The sequence below is a fragment of the Drosophila ficusphila genome, unplaced genomic scaffold (assembly GCF_018152265.1).
Source record: "Drosophila ficusphila isolate 14025-0441.05 unplaced genomic scaffold, ASM1815226v1 contig_198, whole genome shotgun sequence".
In the NCBI taxonomy this organism is placed as follows: domain Eukaryota; kingdom Metazoa; phylum Arthropoda; class Insecta; order Diptera; family Drosophilidae; genus Drosophila; species Drosophila ficusphila.
This window is the reverse complement of record NW_025064092.1, coordinates 10,907,261-10,932,082: the sequence shown is the minus strand read 5'-3', so window position 1 is coordinate 10,932,082 and position 24,822 is coordinate 10,907,261. Positions and strand designations below refer to the sequence as shown.

Below are 24,822 nucleotides of genomic sequence, written 5' to 3'. Positions count from 1 at the left end.
TCGCTTCTTCTTTTTGTTTGTGGTGCAGCAGCTCCCAACTTGAAAAAACGTGAAACCACTCCAGCATCCACAAACACAACAACACAACGGGTTCCAAGAACTTGTCGCCTCCACACACAAAGACATGCACTGAAATGGAGCTCCAATATGGCAGGGGTTGGGAGGGGTGGTGTCCCATCGGGGAATTAAATTTAAACTCAAAAGCGATGGCGTTGCCAGATGACATTAAAATTAAATTGTAATTCACGTCTGATGTTAAACAGTCAACAGGGCTTAACCCTAGAAAGTATGCAAAGAAAGAATGTTGATTAAGAACTTTTTGAAATTTAAGAATAATTTGTGAATTCAACATGTAAGTAAGAAAAACGTTGCAATTTTATAATTATTTTAGGATTTATTTGTTCAGAAAATTTAAATTTTTCGGATTCCAAATAAAAGCGATATTTGAATAAATTTGGACACAAGACAATAAGGCGAATGGAATTAAGGCATAAGACAGTCTAAACTGATAAAACTGCCAGATGTTTTTGTACTTGTTTACCCTAGGACCAAAGGGCAAGTTTTATATAAACTCAAACCAGGGTTTTTTTGTTTAAATTCTTGCAGCATCACTGAGTCACTTATTCTCTCCGGGATTTGGAAATGTTACCCTTTTGGTCCACCGATTCAGCCATTCCAGACAAGAGCGAGTGAGAAAGAGAGGAGAGAAAAACAAGATCCACCCCAAGGGGAGCGCCAGAGCGGGAGCGGTTCTCTTTGAGAGTCTCTCGCGAAAAGTATTCTCGTCGGTTGTGTTCGGGTTCAGTCCGTAAACGTTCGAGGGCTCTCTCGGGTTCGCAGTAGCTTGGTGATTTTAAACCCCATGCACCGCATAAGACTGAAACAATACGCTCTATAGCTATTTCATTCGCACTAGCTAAAAAACACTCTTTCACTCGCACTCGCACTGTAGTCGTTGACGGGACTAGCGGGCCCGAAGAGACTATTACCCTATACTTATTCTACCATGCTAGCGACCTGGGCCCGCGGAGGAGCTCGGCACAGTCCGAGTTTTATGAACAGTTAGTGTTTTTCATCCGAAGAGTGCGCTTAGTGCCGCTGCTGCGACGGCGTTTAGACTTCCACCTGGGTAACCGTCGCCCTGTCGCCCCGCCGCCCCCAACGACAAATCGCTGTTGTTTTTGTTGTCGCGTTGAGAGCGCGAAGCGAGAAGCAAAAGAAAATCCGAACTGAGCCGAGCAGGAACGAAGCTCTCTGGGGGATCCAAGCGAAGATCCAGTGCCAAATCCCACGTAACACTCGCTCTCGCCGATAGTTGCTACTATCTTTTTTTTTCGTGTGCATTCTTGAAACAGAAACTGAAGAGTAATGGTGGCCGCCAACGTGTGAGGAACGGCCGAAAAGAAAATATCGTCAGGAAAAGATCCCTAATCACGCAGCGTTTAGCTCCAAGGAGTCATAGTGTCCTCCGCATAAACTCCCGTAAACCGTTCGTATCAAACAGCCAAGATGTTTGATGTCTTTGGGTCCGTTAAGGGCCTCCTGAAGATCGACCAGGTGTGCATCGACAACAATGTGTTTCGCATGCACTACAAGGCCACGGTGATCATCCTGATCGCCTTCTCCCTGCTGGTGACCTCGCGCCAATACATCGGCGACCCCATCGATTGCATCGTCGACGAGATCCCGCTGGGAGTGATGGACACCTACTGCTGGATCTACTCGACGTTCACCGTGCCGGAGAGGCTCACTGGCATCACGGGTCGCGATGTGGTGCAGCCCGGAGTGGGCTCCCACGTGGAGGGCGAAGACGAAGTGAAGTACCACAAGTACTACCAGTGGGTCTGCTTCGTCCTCTTCTTCCAGGCCATCCTCTTCTACGTGCCCCGCTATCTGTGGAAGTCCTGGGAGGGTGGACGCCTCAAGATGCTGGTCATGGACCTCAACAGCCCCATTGTGAATGACGAGTGCAAGAACGACCGCAAAAAGATCCTGGTGGACTACTTCATCGGCAACCTGAACCGCCACAACTTCTACGCCTTCCGATTCTTCGTGTGCGAGGCCCTCAACTTTGTGAACGTCATCGGGCAGATCTACTTCGTGGACTTCTTCCTGGACGGAGAGTTCAGCACCTACGGCAGCGATGTCCTCAAGTTCACCGAGCTGGAGCCCGACGAGCGCATCGATCCGATGGCCCGGGTCTTTCCGAAGGTCACCAAGTGCACGTTCCACAAATACGGTCCCTCCGGCAATGTGCAGAAGTTCGACGGTCTGTGCGTGCTGCCCCTTAACATTGTCAACGAGAAGATCTACGTGTTCCTGTGGTTCTGGTTCATCATCCTGAGCATTATGTCCGGAATCTCGCTAATCTACCGCATCTCCGTCGTGGCGGGTCCCAAGCTCCGCCATCTTCTGCTGCGAGCCCGCTCCCGTTTGGCTGAGAGCGAGGAGGTGGAAATGGTGGCCAACAAGTGCAACATTGGCGATTGGTTCCTGCTCTATCAGCTGGGCAAGAACATCGATCCACTCATCTACAAGGAGGTGATATCGGACTTGTCCCGCGAAATGGGCGGCGACGGGCATAGCGCCCACAAGCAGCCCTTCGACGCCTAATCAGTGGGCGTGGCCGTGTGCCAGAGTGCCAGTAAGTCTCGTGAATACCATCCCCGAACACTATTCCAAAACCCTTAGCACACCCCATCATCATTATCAGACACTAGTTTAAGTTAGCTTCTAGCCCAAGCCACACTTCCATTCGATGTAAATCTCGATTAAGTCTTAAGATATACGATATACCATACCATTTTTTTTGGTAGTTGATATACGATTTTTTTTTCGACGCTACTTTTTTAGAGAAGAAGACCTAACTAATGACAATAAAAAATTATGTTTTTCCAACACAACAAAGAAACACTTTTCACAGAGTGAGAGAGGAGAGTGTTCTCCTGGTCTTACGCTCATTTAAGCGTAACCGGCTTCGGTGCGAACGAGATGGCAGCTGCGCATGCGCAACGGCCATCCGTAGCTTTGTTCCGCTCCCGCACACAGCCAGCTAGGGATGAACACGAAAGACAGGGTGGGGTGGGGGGGTAGGCAAACCAGTTTGACCAGCAGTTAGTTAAAGATTGCTGCCAGCAGGGCAAAAGATTCTTTCGGTCTTCCTATGGCTTGGCATTTTTCTGCCCGATGCCCTCTAAAATTCCAGAGGAATGGGTGAACGCATCTCCACAACCACTTTGTATTTCCAATCCACTATAAATACCTGTTATTTAGAACACTTTTTGTTTGGCAACACTGATTTATACAAACTTATTTTTGCAACACTATAAACTGCTTAAAAGGTGAGCTGGACACTACAGCATCATCCAAATAGGATTTGAGGGTATTAAATAGTCCGATCCCAGTCACAAGTGATGATCGGACACCCAAGGTACATAACAAGCTCATTATTTATTAGTTGTTTCCATGGCCTCAGATTTTCTTAGATTGCCTCGGTCTCAACGACCCATGCTGCCATGCCTGCACAAAGAAAAATTTGCATCTTTAATTCAAGCCATATTTAACCTGTATCAAACTATACAAACTCAAACATGAAAACGTTTTGAACAGTTTTTTAGAGAGCGTTTTGGCTTGAGCCACCTCGTAGTTTTTCGCGGTGTAGCCTGTCTTTTTGGGGCCAGAGACATCGGGTGGTGGAGATAAGAAAACAGCTCTTGACGTTCGGGTCTCCGCCGTTCGGACTCGAGCTCGTAATCAGCGTGGAGTTGAGTTTTACTCGGGCCGACTTGAGTTGCGTTGCCCAACAACGTGCAGACATTTTTTGTTGGGGACTTGGGACATGCAATGCCAATTAGAAGTTGGGCAACTACGTGACAGTTTTGGGCACAGGCACTTATCTAATCGAGGGCGGGAACCTCGGGGGAACAGCACCTTCTGATAAGGCGCGAGATACAGATACAGATACAGATACAGATACAGATACAGATACAGATACAGATACAGATACAGATACAGATACAGGTACGAGATACACAAACAGACGCAGATGCTGTTGCCGTTGATTGGTGACAAAGTGTTGCAATTAGCACACGTTTTCATTTCCATTTACATTTCCATTTCCCCCCCGGTAAACCGTAGCCCCACCTCAAGATCAGAGATCACAAGATCCAAGCCCCGTAGATCCGTAGTTTCAATTAATGGCTGGCACACAATTTAGGCGGCCTCCACAGCTTTTGATGATGATCATAATCAACAAATAAGCGCTCGGAATGCTCCTGCTGTTCACTGTTCTCTGTTTTCAATCTACACGTACATGTGTGTATACGTGTGGTTTTCGTCTGACCGCCAATTTGAGGTATCAATGAATTAATGAATGGACCGCTCTGTCACACCCAAAAGCCACCCACCATTCACTTAGTCCCCGGATTGAAAGAAACGAGAAACAGACACGCGAAAACTTTTGCTCTCTATTGACTGCGTTGTACTCGTATTCGTTGGGTTTTGTATTATTTTTGTTATTTCACTAGACACGCACTTAATTTGCTAAGTCAGCAACTCATTTCCCAGGCTTTTAATTGCATTAATTGCTTTCAATTAGCGCAGAGCGAACGATAGTCTAAAACTCGAATCGGGCCACAAGTGAAACTCAAAAACGGAAAAACGGAAAAATTCACCTATTTTCGATTGAACTGAAAATGCATCGTTTTTAGCTAGACAATGGCGATGATATGATGATTTATTGTTTCCTGAGCAGTTTGATTTTCTCAGGTGATTGGTCTTTAACTCTAACCGCTCAGGGAATGGACTTTAAAGGAAATCTATAATTTGTATAGAAAAATAATTTAGAACTGCAACTTGACATTTTTTAAATGCCTTGTGCTCAGTAATTAAATAGCAATTTCAGTACACTTAACGTATTTTAAAAATTATTTTTTACGAAGATTAATGCATCCTGTCTAAAGAGGTGCAAAAAAAAGGTACTAAATATGTTGTTAAAAGATTGTAAAGTTTTTTTACGGGTGGAACGCACTTAACAAAATAGTTACTTTATGAGAAGCTCAGATCTTTATCAACTTTCCTTCTAATCTTATCTTATATTTCTGTATTTTTAACTGACATTTTGTCACACAATAATCACCTAGTCAAACGAAAGATATAACATAATCGGAGACCATAAAAAGCTTAACCAGTCACCGCATGAAAATGAACCCCAAACGCAACTCAAGAATTTTCATAAAGAAAAATTATATTATTGTTTCTTTATATTTTTACAGTTTCACGCAGCCGAAATTGGGTTAAGACGATGATAAGGAGGAGATGAAAAATGGGGAAATCGGAAAGCGGATGGAGGATGGAGGATATTGCAGCCGACAATGTAGATGAGGCCTTTCGAGCTAATGACGAGCTAATGAACACATATCAACGAATTCCATGGTAAAAGACAAGATCGCAAGCAATAACCGATTTGTGTTTACTGTTTTGCATCAACAACAAGACACGTACAATTACAATAAAGTAACAATAACAATAAAGATAACACATACTAGCCGCAGCCAGAGATGTAAGCTAAAGATGGATTGGTTCCGAATTTCCGGAGTGAATTGTTTTACAATCCCACGACAATCAAATTTTTCATTGCCAAAACCACAGCCAATCCATCGAGAAAGCATTCTGGGAACCTTTGAAAGACGCGAAAAGACATTTTCAAACTATATATTTTTTTGTGCAGCAGCAAACGAATTGAGATATGATAGATCTATATACATCCATATATATTTTTAATAAGCAATTACACATATATTTATATATAAATATACAGACAGACAGAAACAAAAATATATATTTATGAATGCCACATGCGAGTAATATTTATGCTAAGAGTTGTGATCATTGATTAAGACATCTAAAAAATGCAAAAAATACAAAAAAAAAAAAGGAAGGCAAAACAATAATTTACAATTAGTAAAGAAAAACCGCCAGCATAATAATACATATTTTATTTCAATTTTTACACTTTTAATTTAGCAATTTTCGCCAGCAAATAATAATTTTAATTTTTTTTTTGCATATCTTTGGTAGCATTTATTTAGTTTAGCGCAATTTTTTTTACACACACCCGAACTCATCAATCGAGAAGAGCAAATAAATTTATATATATTTATAGACGTATATATTTTTGTAAAATTGAACTACAAGAAATATACATTTAGCGTTAAGCGTAAGCATGGAAAAGACAAACAAAAAATGAAAGACTCAAAAGCAATATTTAAAAAAAGCAAAAAGCAATCGAAAATCAAATAAAAGTGTTTGTAACTCTGTGTGTTTATCCTCGAAGCGATAAACGAGCCAAGCCCTAAGCTAAGTTTCAATTTCAATTCCATATACTTATAAATACTTACGTTAAATGAGAATAAAAACCCAAAACACGATGATCTTTTCTATGATTTATTGTTTGTACTCAGCCGAACAATTTCATTTCATGCGAAAATAAACAAGAAAATAAAACAAGGAAAATCGAAACAAACCTGAGACTTCTATCTTATCGGGGGTTGGGGGTCTGAAGGTTTTGGGGGCAATGGGATATGAGTGTTTGCCCAAACCGAGTACAAACAGCATTTGGTGTACACTTCAAAGGTTCGGTTTGTAAACTTGGTTTTTTATGACCAGTTCTCCCTAATCGTGTTTACCTCTGGCAAACTTTTGAGCGAACCTCGCGACCTGGGTTTCAGTGGTCTTTGACCTTATGATTTGCCTAACTTTTCTAATTTTTTCACACATCTTTTTTCCAGGAACTTTCCTAGAAGGGCGATATATTTTAGGACTCAGACAAAATTGAAAAAACTATTAAAACAAGTGACTAAAAGTTTTCTCTGAAAGTCGAACAGCAGTTTCACAATATCCTGTTTATAAAAATTCCCCTTATCGGGTTTACGCACGTGCCAAATCGGTGAAACTCATATTATTTGTTTATGTTTCTATTTTTACGCTATTAAAGACACGTACTTCCACAAAATATGGCAAGGGATATAAATATTTATCATAGTAAATGACTCGCTTGTTACTAATTCCCCATTTTTATGGCATCGTAATAATCCTGCTTTTGCTTACGCATAATCACACTGACTGACTTTAAATTGTCGTACTAAAGTGCTCCACTACATCAACGTGTATCGCGATCAATTTACATGGAAAGTGTGGCAACGGAGGCCGTAAAGATGTTGAGCGAATTAGCATATCAAATTGAGTTAAACGCTGCAATTGGCCCCAATAAATACGTAAATAAATATTACGACATGGAGCCGGAGAAAGCGAAATCGGAATGTGAATTAAAATGGAAACGGGTTCAAGGAACTCTCGGCGACAGAAATGTCATAGTTCTGGGCATAAAATTGCATTTATCACTAGATTAGTACACTCCTGAGGTAAAATATGTATGCCTGGGATATCTAAAAACTTTTTTATGCTCGCTGATAACAAAAAGACATAAATATAATATCGTAACGACACCTACATTTGGCTTTGTTACAGGCTGAATTAATCCCGAGTTTCCTAGTCAAACCTGGTATTAGTTTCCCCCAGATTGCAGTTACTGAACAATCACATATATACATAGTATATATATATAACAGATTGATGGCCCCACACACCTCTTTCGGATGACCTTGCACTTGCAATTTTCAAATTAATTTCCCGCAATTCCGCACAAAAGATTTATGGCAGGAACACCCCCATGGGATCAATTTCAGTGGCGACCTCTGGCGGTGGCAGCGGCAATTGCTTACGTAAGCTCCATTTCACCTAAGCCCCTAAATTTAGCGCTATCTGCAGTTTATTCTGTTTAAAAAAGATCACTTTTCGCTGCGAGTCTGTGAATCGTTGGGTGTTTTGTCGTCTCTGATTTATTGTTATGGCTGGTTTTTGTTTGTTTGTTTTTATTTTGTCGCAATTGTGTCTGGTTTTGTTTCATTTCGTGGTGCTTCATACTCAATGCAGTAAATTTACTTCAATGGGCCGAAAACAGACACTTCCAGTTCGGCCTGTTTATCTTCGGATTATAATTTGTTCGTTCTAAAGAAGTTAATTATAGTACTGTGAGGGTGACATAATTTATTACTTATATTTTTATTATCTCTTTTTTTCCTTATTCTTTACAACGATCTCTAACCTCTTATAAACCGATTAATTAAAATCAATTTGCAAACACTTGCTTATTAGTGGCCACACAAATAAAACCGTATCAAGACTTTCGGCATTAGCATATCACTATATCTGTGAAACAAAATAATTCCCATGCTTCAGTATGCGTAAGCAATTTATAATTTATATTTATGTTGTTTATCGCGACTTGAGGACTTTGTATGCAAATCCTAGGGGACAGGGGCTCGATATTTTAGTCATCTCTCTCTTGTTTTGTGAATTTCATTTTTCGGGACTTTTGTTTATCGGGCTTTTTGTATCACCCGCCATCGAAAAAAGACGAAAATGAGTAACTGCACACAACTGAAGCACTCGTATACGTATGGCGTTCCACAAACACACTTTCCGGGGCATGCTATTCCGATTCTCGTTGATTGCGATATGGATAACGATTCTGATTCTGGTTCTGTTTCTGTTTCTGAAATCAGTTCTAGTTGGGCCATCGAATTGCGGAAGTTTCAATCGTTTTTAATGAGCCCCATCGCAGTGACACAGAAAGTCTATTTTGTGGAGGCGTCTTTATGCCGGCAATACCCTCAGATTTTTCGGCTATCTTCGCTTTTAGAATAGAAGGTGTGCTTACTTTAATGAAATGAATATATAGACGCAGCTGAGCCAAGAAAAATGTTGCTAAGAACCATTATGTATATGCATTTGAGTTAGAATGTCACATTTGAATTTTAACTCTAGGTGTTGTTTATCAAACAAGATTTTATAGCAGTTTTCAAATAATTGTGTAGCATAGGAAGGGAAATAAACCCTGAGGAATGTGTATTCAATATTATGTTTCCCGATAATCTCGTGCAATTTCGAGGGTACCCACATTCGAAGACCGATTAGTGCAAGCTGTGTGAACATTTCCCGGTGGATCTGTTTTCCATTTCCCACTCACCTTCCCCACAGCTTTCTTGTCCCGACCCGGAGACAATCAGCGTTTCTAATTAGCCGGCCAGACGGGCGAGTGCCCATTAGACATTCCGTGGGGGGCTTGTGCTCTGGTTTATACGTAAACCATAGTTTGGAAACCATGTGGGACGATCCAATTGGCGCGGCCGGCATTCAACACCTTTCGCAAAGTTGGGCAAACAGCAATCAAAGCAAACAAACAAACAAACAAAGGCGAAAAGCACAAAGCAAGGCAAACACTGCGAACAAGCCGAGTTTAAATATTTGCTCAGTGCAGCGGCGACAAGTTGCATAAATTATTATCGAACAGCGAATGCAATTGCACGATCTGCTACAATTTCCCCTCGCCCCCTCAAATACCCGCCCCTGCGTTTTCCGAGGGGGGCAGAAGGGGGTGCAACCTTGCTGCGCTAATGACAAATGCTTGTTGCCAGTTGATTGTCTTTCACTTGAACTTGTTTGGGGCCAAAGGCTCCATTAGCTGCGCCGTGTTTTTTGGCTCTGAAAGTGCCGAGATCGGAGGATATTATGAAACAATTCCATACCTGATGAGCTACAAAGAATAAACTTCATTCTGGGTAATTATACTCTATACTTAAGCTGAACATATCCTACTTTTGCCTCCTTAGCTTCATCTTATATAAACTCTTTATATAGTTCACAGAAATAGAAATCAATTAGTGTTTTACTGCAACTCACATCTCAAACTCACGATGGGCAAACACCTTATTCTTTGGCAGAGCACACAAGAGCATTTTCAAATTTGCTTTAAAATTATAGTTTGAGTGCAAACATTTGAACTCGAAAGTAGATCAATTGCAGTGCTGCATTTGCATCCATTTAAAGCCATTTAGCATGATGTTAATAGTCGTACTTAACTGGAGCATGTTAGTATTACCAAACCAGATAGCAAGAGCCGAACAGCAGCTAAACATTGAGAAAACAGGATTACGTACCGATTCAGACGAGTTTGAGGGCACGAAATCACGTGCATTCTCCACTAACGAAGAAATTTATGGGGCTTCATCGACACCCCGAGGAGCTCATTAAAAAACACATTCAGATGCTACAAATCTGTTCATGAACTGCAACAATTACAGATGCAATTATCGTTCCGCCTCGGGAATTTCAACTATTTTTTGATACCCTCTACCTATCTAAATAGGTGTGATATTTATTATATATATCTAAATAAGTGTGTATATATAATAAATATCTTTAAAGTATAATAGGATTTTCGTTGAGCTTCAATAATATGAAATGCTTTATCTATAGGTAACTAAGAGATTTCCAATTGTATATTATAGTTTTGGAAGCAGAGTATATTGCAATTCGACTCCGAGGCGCTAAGCTTAAATTCTTGATTTTAAACACTTCTCCCAGCGATGGGAAATGCAAATGGAAATGGAAAGCGTTTACAATCGAACCGAATGAAATGCTCTATCAATTACTTTGACTAAATGCCACAAATTTTCACCTTCGGGGAGAGGGAAAGAGACGGCGATAGGAAAGCCCTAGGAGGGCGAAACGAAAGACTCAGGCAACGAACTCTGTCGCCTGCTGTTAACGAGCGTTTAGATTCCCCTCGCACTGGAATAATTGTACAGGGACAGGGACAGGAACTCTGGATTTTGGGGCATGCTGTGTGGCGAATTGTGCTGCCCCCCCCTCCTTTATGCAGATCTAGCTTGGCTCCAAACGAGTGTTTCCCACGCTTGAAAAATGACTTGCGAGCGGGACTCGAAGCCTGAGTTATTTTCTCGATCCGTTTGGGGTCCGAATCTCTGCGCCCGGCCAAGAGCCGTCTCTCTCTCTCTCTTTCTCTCTGTGTGTATATAACATGTCTAGCCATGGCCGACGTCGCTTTTTGGTGGCGCTTGTTGGCTACCGTTGCACGCCGCGCCCAAAAGCCTAGAAGTTGGTGCTGCTCCTACTGCACTGGATTAAGAGGAGGGGGAAGGGGAAGAGGGGGAGGGGGCGTGGCAGGGGGCAAACCGGTTGCCGGTCTCGACCACAGACAAAAATGCAGCTAAAGCTGTATAAGAAGATAACGAGCCAGCAACAGTGGAACCTCTAGCCACGCACTTGGTAATATATTTTTTTTGGTATAAAACAGTCTCTTCACCGAAGTCAGGAATATTTTGTTTCCAACCGGATTAAGTTTATAATTCAATTTAAACTTTCGTTTTTTTCAGCTTTTCTCTGATCATAAACTTTAGCAAATCCTCACTTTTCTCCATTGTTCACATACATTTATACACAGATGTATACCTACATACCACTCGTATGCTAAATGCGTTTGCCTGGCTGCAAAATCAAGTTTTGCATTTTCATTTAAATTTATTGGTTTTTTCGCTGGCTGTTGCCAGGCGCTATGTTTGAAATCGGGCGGAGGCGGAGGTGGAGGTGGAGGTAGAAGTGGAGTGGCATGAAGTGAAGTGGAGTCGACGAAGCCATTGCCATGCCATGCCACGCCACTCGACGACTTGCAACTTCATTCCCGATCGATTCTCGCATTCTTACTCTTAGAATATGGCGACGACGACGCCCAAGAACAACTTCGATTGCAGTTTAACTTTTATGGGCAGATAGAGATACATAGATGAGATAGAGAGGGAGACACGGGGCCAAAAACATTGAATGACATAAAACAGTGGAATACACTTAGCGTTAGCACTTAATTAAAGCTGGATTCGGCTGCTGGTTTGGAATGCTGATTACGCCTACATCCGCACTTGGAACTTGCCCGCCTTGGTCAGGTATTTGACACCCTTGAAGGGCTTGTACTTCTCGCCGTACATGTCCAGGCGATTCACCTTCAGCCCGGAGACGGCCAGCTGCGAAATCTGGAACTGGACGTTCACGGACGGATTGGCATCGATGTTTGTCGTCCCGGGCGTGATGGAAACCTAGTTGAGTGTATCATTAAGCAGGTGAAAACACAAAACTCTTGCTAGCATAGATTGAGAGTCATTCCAAAGACTACGTACCGATCCCCTTATATTTGGCAACTTGGAAACATCGATGCGGCCCACATCCCAGGACAGAGTCTTGGTCACCGAATCGAATGTGTATTTGCCCTGATTCGGCGTCAGCAGGCAGTTGAGCACGCACCTCGGCATGGTTAACTCCAGCTTCACCTTGTCCACGGTGCGTCCCAAGGTATTCCTCGGCCCAATCGTCAGATCCAGACGCCCCTGTTCCCCAGTTTTGATTGAGAAGTTGTGCCTGATGTAGATGGGTATCGCAACCACCGACTGGGAGCTAATGTGGTAGGACATCAGACGGAAGTTGCCGTCGGGCGGAATGAAGGAGAGCAGGCGTTCCGCCTCCCAGCGCTTGAAACGCACGCAAGGATGAAAGGACACATCATCGAAGAGCCGCGGATTCATGAAGGACAGCGTGAGATCTGGCATACCGGATAACTTGATGCAGCAGTCGATCTGTCGAAGGTTGAGATAAAGAGATTGGTGTGCAACATATTTCCCTTAATGTGTATACGAAACTGCCCCTCAAAAACCTTCTATTAGGCTTCTTTTGCTTACATGTCCCTGGATCTCCGCGAAGACTGTGGATCCCGATTTGTCTATGATGGCGTCCACCTCCTCGATGACATCAAAGTACGCCTCGTTGTTGGTGTATCGCACGCCACTTCTGCGCCAGGGAATCGCCGACAACTGACCCGACGGCAAGGTGGTGCTCACACTAAAGATACAAAGGGAGAATTTGTAGGACTATCCACAAGGAGGAGGACGACCGACCGACTTGCTCTTGCCTGTCACCGTGTTGGCAATGGTACGCAGGATGTTGGGAGGCTTGATCAGCTCCTTGAGAATGTTGCTCTCGGTGGCCAGTGGGAAGCCATTGTCCAGCATCTCGTCCAGCAGCTCGTACACGACCACATAGTTGTCCTTGATCACGGACTCTGAACAGTCGCCAAAATAATCCTGGAACGTGTCCACCACGCGATGCAGGAACTCGATGACGAACAAGGGTGGCACCTCCTGTTTGCATGCGGCCACCAGGGACACCGTGTCCCTTTGCACCGTAATCAAATAGTAGTGAGGCGTAGCTATCACCGGCGGCACATCCTGGAACCGAAACATATAGCAAGAATATAGCCGATACGTGGCAGGGACGGCTTACATATGGAGCGGCACGCTGGGCGTCGAGGAAGTATTCGCATACGGAACGTGAGACCACCGACCGCCAGTGTTTTTCCAAGAAAACCTCGCTGTGTGGCGAACATATAGGCTATTCATCGGTTCTATATCGGTTATTGATGTCTGCCTTACCCGCCGCTGTTCACTATAAACAGGCTGTGAATCATGATTGGGCCCTAAATTGTTTACTATTTGACTGCAACTTTTTTTGCAACGCTATAGTTAGGGATGGGTGTTTACTAAAATGGTGAAGCAGCGATAAGTCTGCTCTAATCTTGAAGCAAGGAATAATTAAAAATAAGTAGTAAATAAACATTTATTATTCACCGCATCAGAAAAAGAGCGAGGCTTAACAACTAAATTCACAATTTTTAATTAAAAAACCCCATAAATATAATGCTTACATTCGTGAGTCCATCTCTAAGCTTGGGCCTTTACCCACCACTAATAAAACAGCTGATTGTTAAGAAACAAATCAAAATTGAAACGTGAGGCTAGTTTAAGGTCCCTTTATATTTTGACAAATTTTAAAAAACCAAACTAACAAAACTTGAATTTATCTATCAAACCGTATACAGAATAAACGCACACATGTGATAGAGGCCTTGAATATAGGCCAGGAAAAAGGCGGAACGACAGAGAATTATATAATCACCGGCTGAAAACACATGAGTCCCTACAGCGGATCTGTGCGTCGTCTGCTGGACAGTTGGCCCGGAAAGAAGCACTTCGGAATCTACCGCTTTCTGCCTCTCTTCTTCTTGCTGGGTGCTGGCCTCGAATTCTCTATGATCAATTGGACAGTCGGCGAGACGAATTTTTGTAAGAATCATGCTTCTTTCCCTACTTACAAAAGCTGACTGAGAAAATCTTTTAGATCGCACTTTTAAGCGTCGTCAAGCCAAGAACTACGTAGAGGAGCAGCAGAATTTGCAGGCGAGGACCAAAAGCAGCGCTGACTAAACACAATGCCCGCCGGAGTGTCCTGGGGCCAGTACTTGAAGTTCCTTGCCTGCGCCACGGCTTCCATGATGGCCGGATCGCAAGCAGTTCACCTGTACTATCGGCCACTGGAGGATCTTCCCCAATACATCGAACGGGAGCAGCACAGCACACAAGTGGATCCCACAGCCAAGCCTCCGGATTCTTCATAAAACCTTGTTATTGACAACTTGCTGGTCATTAAAGCTAATTAAGTTTGCAGACGTTAGAAGTCAGGAAACTTCGACTTAATCACTGTATTTATAAGAGTAGCCTGTCTTAAGCTAGATGAGACTATTTCTCGTGCACCTTTTGGTGGTTTTTGAGGCACGTCTGCTGGCGAAATGCTTGTCCGCAGGTGCTGCAAACGTAAGGTTTTTCTCCCGTGTGAATGTACTCGTGGTGTCTCAGCGTTTTCCTCGAAGCAAAGCTCTCTGGACAGTGTCGACAAGCGAAGGGCTTGAGCTTCAGATGAACCGCTCTCACGTGGGCCTCCAGTTCGAATCTCCGGGCGAATCTCCTGCCGCAGTGCTCGCAGGGCAACTTGTCACTGGAGTGCATCAGCATGTGTTGCAGTAGCATGAACTTCTTGGCCATCCGGCGACCACAAACTTTGCATTCATGAGGCAGATCCTTCTGTCCTTCGTGCTGCTGCAATGTGTGGTACCTGAGGGTATACCGCGAATGGAACTCCTTTTGGCAGATATCACAGAAGTGACGCTCCCCGGCGCCGCTCTCCTTGGCGGCCATCTCGTCTTCCGTCGGATGTTTCGTTTTCAGATGGTACTTGAGATTGGCCGACTGATTAAAGCTGGCACCGCACTGCTCGCAGATGAACTTTTTCGCCGAGTCCCTGTCTCTGGGACTGTGCTTCAGTCTTTTATGCTTCTGCATGGCGATGCGGCTGGTGTAGACCCTCTCGCAGCCTGGCTGATCGCAGGGATGACGTCGCTCCTTGGGAGCGTGCACCTCCCTAATGTGGGTATACAAACCACCCATGAAACTGTAGGCCTTCTCGCATTGATTGCATTGGAAGGGTCGCTTGCTGCCCTCATGTACCTTGCGGATGTGCGCCGCTAAGGTGATCTGGTGGGCAAAACTGTGCTGGCACAAGGAGCACTTCAGACTGTTCTTCGAGCCCCTGGAGTACTTTCTGGGCGGTTTTTCCGGCTTTTCGGAGGGTTCATCGATGGGATCTGGATCGGGTTCGGGTTCAGGTGGTTCCAAGCTATGCAGGGATCTAAGGTCCTCCTCTCTGTCGCCATAAACCACCTCGAAAGTGGGTTCCTGAATGTTCTTTTCTTTTTTTAGCATTTCCAGAAGATGCTGCCTGCATTCCTCTGCTTTTCTACGGAACCTCTCGAAGTTTTGAACAAGCTCTCTGCATTCCAGGCACATTTTGATGGGCAGGCATTGCTCCATATCCTGATTAGCCGAATCTTCGGAGGGGTTGATATTGAGCAGCTGTTGCAGCTCCTTGCTGATTGGAATCTCATCTGGTATGAACTCCTTTTTAATGGGTTCTTTGTCCAATTGGAGCAGACAGGTGCGACAGAGCTCTCGGACGGACTCAAGTGTCATATGGCGCAGCATTTCGCTTGAAGAATTCACAATTAAACAAAATAACAGCAGCAAAAGACCGCCAATTGAGAATTAAAATCTGTGCAATCCGAAGCACCGCTCAACCAATAAAAAATAAAACAACTAGAGATGGGAAGCCAATAAGGGTGGGTGTGCTTGCTATGAAATGGTTTGTGCATTAGCTAACTATCGATATATCAGATCCGACATCAACTAGTTGGCCATGGAACTTGATAAGCTTACCCGCAGGCTAACCGATTACATTTCAACTTCCTACCGACCATCTCTAACGCACCGGCACGTAAATATTAATAAAAATTAAATATTCCCAGTTTAATACCTTTTTTACCTTGTTTAGGTAAAAGAAACATCACAGAGGTCGGCCGAGCCAAGAATAAGCACAAAATACCTCATAAGTATAACGAAGTAGTTGGTGACCACCTGCTGGAGCTTTAACATTGGCATTGTGTTCTAAAAGTCGAAGAAATGGTGTTCTACTTCAAGAGCAACTTAGTCCAACCGCCGGCGATGCTGTACATGGGTCGCGACAAGCACGAGAACGAGGAGCTAATCCGCTGGGGATGGCCGGAGGACGTGTGGTTCCACGTCCACGATTTGTCGTCAGCCCACGTTTACCTGAGACTCCGAAAGGGACAGACGATCGATGACATTCCCAGCGATGTGCTGGTGGATGCCGCCCAACTCTGCAAGGCCAACAGCATCCAAGGCAACAAGGTCAACAATCTGGAGGTGGTCTACACCATGTGGGAGAACCTAAAGAAGACGGCGGACATGGAACCCGGCCAGGTTGCCTATCATGACGAGAAGGCGGTGCGCCGTATCCGTTTGGAGAAGCGCGTCAATGAGATTGTTAACCGGCTGAACAAGACCAAGACGGAGGAGGAGCATCCCGATTTCCGGGGACTGCGAGAGGCCCGGGATGCCGCGGAGCGCCAGGATCAGAAGAAACTGCAGAGGGAGCGGCGCGATCAGGAGAAGGAGGCCGCCAAGCAGCGCCAGTTAGAGGCGGAACTGCGCAGCTACGCTTCCCTCCAAAAATCAGAGAACATGCGAACCAACTACGATGCAGGCAACGAGTCGGATGACTTCATGTAGTCCTTATCCTGATGCATTTCTCCCAAAATCTCGACCTGTTATCCCATTTTTTTTATTAAATCGTACGCAAATCGTTTTGTAAATTGCATTCTTGCACTTATTTTAAATGATATACGAGGTGGTTTATGGTGGTTTTAACTTAATAGTATGCTTCGACAAGAAAATTTTATTGCAACTTGCTTAAATATTGGCGCTAAAAAATGTGTACTAAAATCGTATTTGCTATCGATAATCTTATTAAGTGGCATAAGCTTATCCTGCGTCAACATTTCTGTAAACTAACATCAATGCTATTAATTTTAACACGATATGTTTATGGAATTGAACAGTCTGGCAGCTCTGCAACCAAAACATAAAATTAGCGCGACGATTCAAAATATTGAAAACAGCCCGTTCGCGATTTGCTCAATTGGCTGAAGCTCCTTGATAGTCTCGAAAACGATTCGCACATCTGGCTATTTCCCAAAATTGATAGCCTTTGCCAGAAACCTTTTCCCGTTTTCTTGGTGTCTCATTCACTATTTCGTAGCATATCTTTATGGGCGTTTATGAAGGGGGCAGTTTTTGGGTTTGCTCTTTGCCAAGCGTTTTATGGCTTCAACGGCTTGTTGCCTTTTTGAGTTTCTGGACAATTTGCTGTCAGCACATGGATATGAATGGCTGTTAGGTTGTATGGCTGTATAGCTGGCCAAGCTTGGGTCAGCGTCGCTCGTCTTCGCCTCGGGAACGCACTCATTATCGGTCGTTTTATTTTCACGCATTGTTCCCAGCAACAATGGCTGGCGAACAACAAAGGGGAAGCCCCCGAAAATGCGAAAAACTTGATGAGGCTGCGTGTCCTTTTGATTATGCCATGCCAGTCTCCTCCTCCTTTTCGCAGTGTTTCGTCATTATGGCCAGTCGTAAACATTGATGACAGTGGGGCTGCACTCCGGTTACGCCCCCTTTGCCGCCCCTCCTGATTGATTCCCGGCTTGTGGCAGCGTTTTCTCTGACTTAAAATGACTCTGTGAAGATGTTTTATGGCCGTCCGGGCAGACAACTTAGTTCTCCTCGCAGTAATAAAGTGGCTTGGCCATGAAAGTGGCCAATGCCGGGGTCGGCCCCTGCCAAAGGAGACTCCGCTGAAAGCCCCTCGGAAGTCCCCCTTCTCCCTCCTCCATCCTCCATCCGCACATCGGTCGTGGCAATCGCCGTCATTAATCAAACTGGCAACAGTAAGCCTCCATGCTCCCCACCGTCATCAATGAAAGCTTCTCGCCTTCGCTCTTTATTGCATTTGTCACCACAGCACGATGCACCGCAACAATAAAATGGGAAGAGAGTACTTCAAATTCAACAAAAAACAATTTTACCTCAGATGGAAATACTCATTTGTTTTAATTATAATTAATTTAATTATGCAGCTCCAAGACTTGGCTTATCGACTTCGAAATTCAGCCAAGAACGAATATGTCTTACCAATTTCTTTGTATTTTCTCCTTGTGTAGGCTTAAGAAAGCACACCACAATGTCCTGGCGAAATGGGGGTGGTCCGATTTCATCCCCAACATAATTAGCAGACCCACTCCGTGCCATCTTGGTGTTGACGAAAGACAGGAAAACTGATTAGCCAGTGGCTTTCGCTCGGACTGCAGCTGCATTTGCAGCTGCGATTAATCATATTCTGTACGCTGTACAATGGGCGGAAGAAAATGTGTTTGGTTTGCCGGCTAAAAGCCAGCACTGCTGTTTTGGTAATCAAATTTCATGTCTGCTTGCACTTGATGTATGGGTGGATGTACGTCACTCGGAGGGCGGCTAGCCGGTCTTCCAGTCATCCGGACTTCCTGGGGCGCAATTCATCCTGCCGGCGGAGCAAGGAGGCCATCCATCAGCCGGACAAACTATTAGCAGGGGCGAGCGGGAAACACTCTGCATACATTTCAAAAATATTCCCCATCCTTATGGCAGATTAGCTAAATTGGTGCTCCTAAAAGATCGAGCCATTCACTCAGAAAAACAAGGAAATGGTTAGTTGAAAAGGAACGGCTTAAATGCTGGAATAAATTTAATTTTTGAAGAGATGTAAGAAGCATACTAAGTTTCCAAAAAAAATCAGAACATTAAGGCTAAAATTCCTACACGTCTGCCACCGCGTTTGAGCCATCCAAAATTCTGATTTACGTTTATGACCGCTGGCATCGAAACAAAGCTGCGGCAATTAAAGTGATCGCTCATGTGGGAGTCGGTGGGAAAAGTCGGAAAAGCGAGCGCGCTGCACTGAAAATGTTATGGTTCTGCCGAGGGACGAAGGGAAAATAGGGAAATGGAAATGGAAATGTACGGAAGCGGAGAAAGGGAACTGCATGTGCGCAATAGCTGTGCGTGTCCTTGCATCGAAAACGAAGATTCCGCTAAGAGTCGGGGGCGTTGAAGGCTTCCGGCGTTTGCTCCCCAACAATAACAATTGCTGACGTGTGGATGCTGGGGCCGAAGTTCCATTTAAATGTCCCTCAGTGGACGAATCAAAGATAACGAAGAAAGAGCGCCAAAAGCAAATTGAAAATCAGGGAAAACGTTCGACTGACTTTCAGGGAAGATTATAAACACAAGCTAGGTGCATAACTTTGGCCTTTAGTCCATAAATCTATACCATCCCATATTAGACACTTGTACTTAATTTTTACGCGGCCATGCCAATCAATCTTTGACACACAACTGACCGAGATTCGCATGGCCACCGATGTGGTGTCCCCAAATGGGACCCCAGAATGGATACGGTCGTGTGTCTGGAATTAATTCACATTGTCATGCAGATTCCCCTCGCCATTGTCATCGTTAAGCGTTTTGTAGATTAGGTTCCAGCTGAATGTTCATAATTTTGGCCAAATTGCGAGTGTGGTAATAATGTTCATGGAATTTGCTGTTGGGGTGGATGTTTTTTGTTCCCTCATTTTATGAGCTGACTCCGCTGGAATTCTGTTGAACCAGCAATATCACACCAACATTTCAGTTTTCTTGGCGTTTTATGATCTAAATAATTTTACATCACACCTATTCTTAAAGCTTTCTTGGGAAATTATAAGCAGGTAAAATAATAATAGTCTTTCTCAAAATATTCCTAACTCGACTTATATCCGAGCCCATACAAGGGGTAATCTTAAAATTATAAAATTAATAAACAAATATGGTACTCACTGCGTATAATCTCAAGTATCCTGTGTCCTGCATCCTGTTTTCAGGTAAATTTAAGGTGCTCTCGGCATCAACATCCATTTAACAAACACAAAAACAAACACACACTTGGAACCTGTAACGAAATAATTTAAACAAATAATATTGTATTAATATTGTGTTAAATTAGTTTGAATTAATAATACATATTAGTGCAAATTTGTTTGGATGAATAATACGTACCTTGTTAGGTTCTCGAATCTGCAGACTGAATACTAGTACCCAAGTATCAACGTCCGTTTAAGAAATACAAACACACACACTTGGAACCTGTAACGAAATAATTAAAATAAGCAATATTATATTATTTTTGTGATAAATTAGTTCGGATCAATAATACGTACCTTGCTAGGTTCTCCATTCTGCAGTCTGGACACTAGTACCCAAGCACCAACGTCCATTTAAGAAACACAAACAAACCTGGAACCTGTAACGAAATAATATAAACAAGTGATAAAATATTAATATTGAGTTAAAATATTTTGTATTAATAATACACACCTAGCTAGGTTCTCGAAGCTGCAGCCTGGATAGTAGTGCCATGGTATCGCCATCTATCTTCAGCAACGACTGCAAACACACCAACACCTGGAAATAAATAAAGATATATTTAGAAATTTATATAACTATTTAACGACTCGCTAAAATACTACCTTTTTTGGCAAGTTGTCCACTCCGTGTTGCTGAAGATGAGCGATGAAGGTGATAAAGTTGTTTATTTCTCAGCGATCCTTGTACGTTGGCAGCGGGCGATGACTCCGGCTTACTTTACTTACAAAACTATGTCTTACTTACTTAAAACTAAATCTTAAACTTTTAAGATTGGTACTCACTCAGTTTGGTTCTTGATGCGCTCTATTCTGAAGTCCACAAGTCCATTCCAACTTGAAAAGAAGCACTACAGATCTGCAATTAAAAGAATAGTATAAATAAGTAATTATAAACTTTAATTTAAAATATAACTCTATATTTAATTTAATTTATTGAAACCCACCAGGTTCAATGTTGATGCACTGCATCCCGAAATCCACTCCAGGGAAGAAGGCAACCATTCTTAGCCTGCAACCAAGAGCACTAATTATTTCACCATATTTATTTCAATTATTAAATATTTACCACTTATGCGGCCGATGCACTGCGTCCGGGAGTGGAGGCCAGTACCACCATGCACCATAAGCACAATCACTCCACAAACACACACACTAGATACTCGGACAAGTTCCAGATGGGAACTTCCGGTCTCACCGATGACTAATTCTTCGGCCCAAATTAGCTGGTATCCCATGACAGATTGGCCAGAAACGGTTGGGAATTGTAATGACAGAAAGACGTTAGAAATATAAAATTTTCATTGCATACCTTGGGGGGCACGTAAAAGACGTTAAAATACAAAATATAAAATTTTCATTGCATACCTTGAGGGGCACATAAAGTTATTTACATTACATTAACATTAATTATTCATGTTATTTATTTTTTCATTTTTATTAATGTTATTTAACATTTGACTGTTAAGTTGCGTGCTGCACGTTAAATTTTGATTTACAGCCGTTGTATGATTATTGCCACATATTGCATTGCGATAAATATAGCAATTCGGCTGCTGTTTACTATATGTTTATGCAGTATGTCCGATGTCCTGTAGCTCCTTTTTCTCCAAAAGCGTGGGATCACAATCTTCGTAGTGCGTAATTCTATTTTCTGTCCAGCTGCAAATTAAGAGGAGGAGAAAAATGGGATGGCGTTTGATTTGTGGCCCGCGGCGACATCAAGGTCCTTCCTCTCCCCTTTCCCTCCGCTGCAGAGAGTGCTGCCAATGCTGGGACGACTGCTCTTTTCCGTCCAAAACTGTATCAACTGCCAAAAATGATTTCACTTGTGAGCCATTTAGGCAGTTAAAGCTAAAAAGGGCTTCAAAATGGCTAGAATGGCCGCAAACGCAGCTCTGGTGCCATCATAAATCGGCTGCACTTGAACCCGATGGTCGAGATGGCCAGACATGGAATGGCTTCCGTTTATTGGCCCCGCCACCACGCCCACTCCTCCCATCGCACTGTTGGCCATTTACCCGCCTTGTCAAATGTGTTTATGGCCAACAAAGAAGCCTTCGAAAACTCGGCCAAACCAATCGAACCGCCGAGTTCGAGTCCGACGACATCTGTGAAATGTTGCCCGTTTATGGGGTCCCAGCGTGGGGTGACACCAATTTGCCCCGCATCCATATTCCGGGTTATTAAGAGTCGAAAGCAAATAGCTCTGTACTTTATGACACGCCCACACACCATAAACACTTTGGCCGAAACATTACCCAGAACATCTGCCTCCCACTTGGCCAGAACTAGAATTGGAATCGAATCGAAGCTCTTGAGATTCGGATTAGCCAAGGTCGAAGGTCGATCTGCGCTAAAGGAAACTCCAAGTAAAACACTCGCTTTGCTTCAAATATAATTTTAATTGAATTCTTCAAAATGTATATAATTCCTCTTGGGTTTATTTAAACATACTCGTACATGTATATAATAATATTTATGTAAACGTAAGTTAGTTTTTGATATAGTACACGAGTGTATATATATAATTGGTTTTGCTCAGGCTCTTGTAAATATTGTAAACGAGTTAATTTAACATTTGTTTTCAACGACTTTAGCTTTTCATTTGGTTTCCGAGTTGTGAAGAAAAACGGTATGACTGTGTGATTTATCTTTAAGTTGAGGTTATATTCTTTTGGTTTTCTTTGGTTTTTTGTTACAGTGTACATTGATCCACATATTTTCCACTAGACATTTTTGTAGAAACTTACACACGTCTGTAGTTTTATCTTACGCCTAAAGTATAGTCCTCAGCTTTGGTTAAGTTTACTTCGAACTGGATGGGCTTTGGTTTTGCAGGTCCCCAGGAGACCCAAAGAATTTAAAGCTTTCGTTAGTTAGTTGTTCGTTTTTCCATCTAATCGTTCCCGCCCCCTCTATCTGCATACTTTTCTAGTTTTCCTTGGTCGAAATCACTTAAGTTTAGGTACATTTAGAGTGCCGTACAGAGGTGCTGGAAAAACATATTCGTTCCAGACAATTGGTCGAGTTTGGAGGTTCATGCTAATTGATTTTTGAGCTTTAGGCTTACGAACTAAACAGTTTCGCGGATATATTCAATTACTTTAAGTGTATACGTGAGTTTATTTAACAATTTGCTCTGGCATCCAATACTGTGGAGTAGGAGTAGAAACACGCTAGGAAAATGTGTTTTGTTAGGCAAAGACTACGTTGAGTAACTGGATAGGGCTAAGAACACTCTAAGATAGATACTCCTACATAATTGCGGTGTGTTAAGCCGATACTTTCGTGTGTGTTAACTGGTCCTAAATAAAATTGACTCAAATTGACTCTGTGCCAGCACAGAAATAGGTGTGTGTGCGACAGAGAGGGTTGAAAATGGCATTAAGTTTGTTGGGAGTGGCTAATATACATATATAGTTGCAAATATTGGACAGTGCTAATCCACCCATCATTCTTTTCTCCCTCAGTTGCAGGCCCCTGATAAAAAATAAACCGCATTTTCACCACTAAGTTATCCATTTTCTTTTGCGAGTCGAAAATAATAAATAATAAAATTAAATTGCAATTTATGGAAACGGAAACACTGGTTGCTCTTAGTAAAAAACATCTACTCAGAGCACTTCAAATAAGACTTTCTGATTGAAGATTTTTTGTAGTACACTTTAAAAACTTTAACAGAAGATTCAACAACTCTAGAAATTATTGGAGCAGTAATTTACTTTAAAGGACCCCCAAGAAAATGGAACTCACATACGCACGCACACCCCACCGACTTGTAGACTGACCTAGCACACTCTCCCAAAAAAAAACTCGACCGCAGGACCTCCCCAGTGAGGCCTACACCTGCTCGGCACTCTCGTCCAGGACCATGGAGTGCAGGTCCATCGCAGATCGGGTCTTCCGCGGCGGCCTTGGCATCAAGTAGTGACTGGTACTGGCACCCACAAACACCGAATTTTGGCGGGGCCGCGACGCCGAAACATGCGAGGCGTAGCCTGAAAGTACGCGAAATAAAGGATAATGGTTAGCTCCCGGGATAAATTAGTGTCTGGAGGTCGCACACTTGCTCCAGCTGAGGCAACAATCAGCAGGGCATGAATATGAGCTAGCAGATTCGCTGAGGCGACCCGAAAATGTCTGGGGATGGGTGCGTGATGTCAGGATAAAAGTTTGTGGATTCAAGGCAATAAAAAATATTTTCTACTCAGTGCATAACCAAATAAATAACCCAACAATTTAAATTAATTATTCACTATATTTACAAACAGAATTGCCTCCGCAAAAGTGCATTCAATTATCTTTGGAAAACTAGTTTGTGAACATCCTAATTGGTCAACATGTTTGGCTCAATTTGTACTCAATTATCGAAACCACAAATTGATGGACAGAGTGTACTTGGCCAACATGGTTAGTTAAGAGCATTTGATTTAATTCTCATGCTGTTCAATTCTCGTTTTAATTTGTAGGTCAGAACAAGCTCGTGTCACGTGCTCTCCATCGCCTTCTGCCTCCTGCGATTGGGGAACCCTTTTGGGCTGCCTTCTCCTGACTCAACTTGATATACTTTCCGCCAAGGTACCAAGGTCTCAACTCAGCACTTCCACCGCGAC

The 24,822-nt window shown here is 43.2% G+C and overlaps 7 protein-coding genes and 1 long non-coding RNA gene across 10 annotated transcripts in view; 4 read left to right on the top strand and 4 right to left on the bottom strand.

Annotated features, from left to right (window-relative positions):
- The first annotated feature begins 1,054 nt into the window (after positions 1 to 1,054).
- LOC108092940 (innexin inx2) lies at positions 1,055 to 6,523 on the top strand. Its single transcript, XM_017192807.2, has 2 exons — positions 1,055 to 2,644; positions 5,274 to 6,523. Exon 1 carries the CDS (start codon positions 1,510 to 1,512, stop codon positions 2,611 to 2,613), a length of 1,104 nt encoding a protein of 367 aa, XP_017048296.1. The 5' UTR covers positions 1,055 to 1,509; the 3' UTR covers positions 2,614 to 2,644; positions 5,274 to 6,523.
- A 5,143-nt stretch (positions 6,524 to 11,666) lies between these two features.
- On the bottom strand, positions 11,667 to 13,510 carry LOC108092973 (AP-3 complex subunit mu-2). The gene is made up of 6 exons (XM_017192861.1): positions 13,398 to 13,510; positions 13,249 to 13,336; positions 12,868 to 13,193; positions 12,648 to 12,807; positions 12,093 to 12,545; positions 11,667 to 12,011 (listed from the first exon to the last, which is right to left on the bottom strand). The coding sequence occupies exons 1-6, from the start codon at positions 13,430 to 13,432 to the stop codon at positions 11,826 to 11,828; spliced, it is 1,248 nt and encodes a 415-aa protein (XP_017048350.1). The 5' UTR covers positions 13,433 to 13,510; the 3' UTR covers positions 11,667 to 11,825.
- Positions 13,511 to 13,689: 179 nt separating this feature from the next.
- LOC108092980 (small integral membrane protein 4) lies at positions 13,690 to 14,259 on the top strand. 2 transcript variants are annotated; one of them, XM_017192871.1, is made up of 3 exons: positions 13,690 to 13,769; positions 13,844 to 14,087; positions 14,143 to 14,259. In XM_017192871.1, exons 2-3 carry the CDS (start codon positions 13,934 to 13,936, stop codon positions 14,226 to 14,228), a joined length of 240 nt encoding a protein of 79 aa, XP_017048360.1. In that variant the 5' UTR covers positions 13,690 to 13,769; positions 13,844 to 13,933; the 3' UTR covers positions 14,229 to 14,259. The 2 variants fall into 2 exon arrangements, with proteins under 2 accessions (XP_017048360.1, XP_017048361.1); XM_017192872.1 differs by having other exon boundaries at positions 13,718 to 13,753.
- On the top strand, positions 14,234 to 14,506 carry LOC108092981 (protein brawnin). Its single transcript, XM_017192873.2, has one exon. It carries the CDS (start codon positions 14,234 to 14,236, stop codon positions 14,417 to 14,419), a length of 186 nt encoding a protein of 61 aa, XP_017048362.1. The 3' UTR covers positions 14,420 to 14,506.
- LOC108092978 (gastrula zinc finger protein XlCGF26.1) lies at positions 14,489 to 15,926 on the bottom strand. The gene has a single exon (XM_017192870.1). It carries the CDS (start codon positions 15,837 to 15,839, stop codon positions 14,541 to 14,543), a length of 1,299 nt encoding a protein of 432 aa, XP_017048359.1. The 5' UTR covers positions 15,840 to 15,926; the 3' UTR covers positions 14,489 to 14,540.
- A 159-nt stretch (positions 15,927 to 16,085) lies between these two features.
- On the top strand, positions 16,086 to 17,026 carry LOC108092815 (coiled-coil domain-containing protein 25). The gene is made up of 2 exons (XM_017192591.1): positions 16,086 to 16,128; positions 16,186 to 17,026. The coding sequence occupies exon 2, from the start codon at positions 16,314 to 16,316 to the stop codon at positions 16,941 to 16,943; it is 630 nt and encodes a 209-aa protein (XP_017048080.1). The 5' UTR covers positions 16,086 to 16,128; positions 16,186 to 16,313; the 3' UTR covers positions 16,944 to 17,026.
- A 776-nt stretch (positions 17,027 to 17,802) lies between these two features.
- On the bottom strand, positions 17,803 to 21,392 carry LOC108092816. Of its 2 annotated transcripts, XR_001771452.1 has the most exons (9): positions 21,276 to 21,392; positions 21,154 to 21,218; positions 20,993 to 21,065; positions 20,813 to 20,939; positions 20,661 to 20,747; positions 20,504 to 20,586; positions 20,343 to 20,429; positions 20,124 to 20,235; positions 17,803 to 18,935 (listed from the first exon to the last, which is right to left on the bottom strand). It is a non-coding gene; the product is annotated as an uncharacterized LOC108092816 (long non-coding RNA). The 2 variants fall into 2 exon arrangements; XR_001771451.1 differs by having other exon boundaries at positions 20,813 to 21,065.
- Positions 21,393 to 22,597: 1,205 nt separating this feature from the next.
- The window catches only part of LOC108092969, a 37,308-nt gene continuing 35,083 nt past the window's right edge, over positions 22,598 to 24,822 (bottom strand). The window contains 1 exon segment of the mRNA XM_017192858.2: positions 22,598 to 24,207. Coding sequence (XP_017048347.1) covers positions 24,050 to 24,207 — 158 coding nt within the window. The 3' untranslated portion in view covers positions 22,598 to 24,049.

Excerpts from the sequence above, each read along its gene's own strand:
- LOC108092940 (XM_017192807.2), top strand. The coding sequence starts at position 1,510 with ATGTTTGATGTCTTTGGGTCCGTTAAGGGCCTCCTGAAGATCGACCAG.
- LOC108092973 (XM_017192861.1), bottom strand. The coding sequence starts at position 13,432 with ATGATTCACAGCCTGTTTATAGTGAACAGCGGCGG. Across the intron at positions 13,194-13,248 it reads CCCAGCGTGCCGCTCCATAT|GATGTGCCGCCGGTGATAGC; the intron begins GTAAGCCGTCCC and ends TTTCGGTTCCAG. Across the intron at positions 12,808-12,867 it reads ACGGTGACAGGCAAGAGCAA|TGTGAGCACCACCTTGCCGT; the intron begins GTCGGTCGGTCG and ends TTGTATCTTTAG.
- LOC108092980 (XM_017192871.1), top strand. The coding sequence starts at position 13,934 with ATGAGTCCCTACAGCGGATCTGTGCGTCGTCTGCTGGACAGTTGGCCC. Across the intron at positions 14,088-14,142 it reads AGTCGGCGAGACGAATTTTT|ATCGCACTTTTAAGCGTCGT; the intron begins GTAAGAATCATG and ends AAAATCTTTTAG.
- LOC108092981 (XM_017192873.2), top strand. The coding sequence starts at position 14,234 with ATGCCCGCCGGAGTGTCCTGGGGCCAGTACTTGAAGTTCCTTGCCTGC.
- LOC108092978 (XM_017192870.1), bottom strand. The coding sequence starts at position 15,839 with ATGCTGCGCCATATGACACTTGAGTCCGTCCGAGAGCTCTGTCGCACC.
- LOC108092815 (XM_017192591.1), top strand. The coding sequence starts at position 16,314 with ATGGTGTTCTACTTCAAGAGCAACTTAGTCCAACCGCCGGCGATGCTG.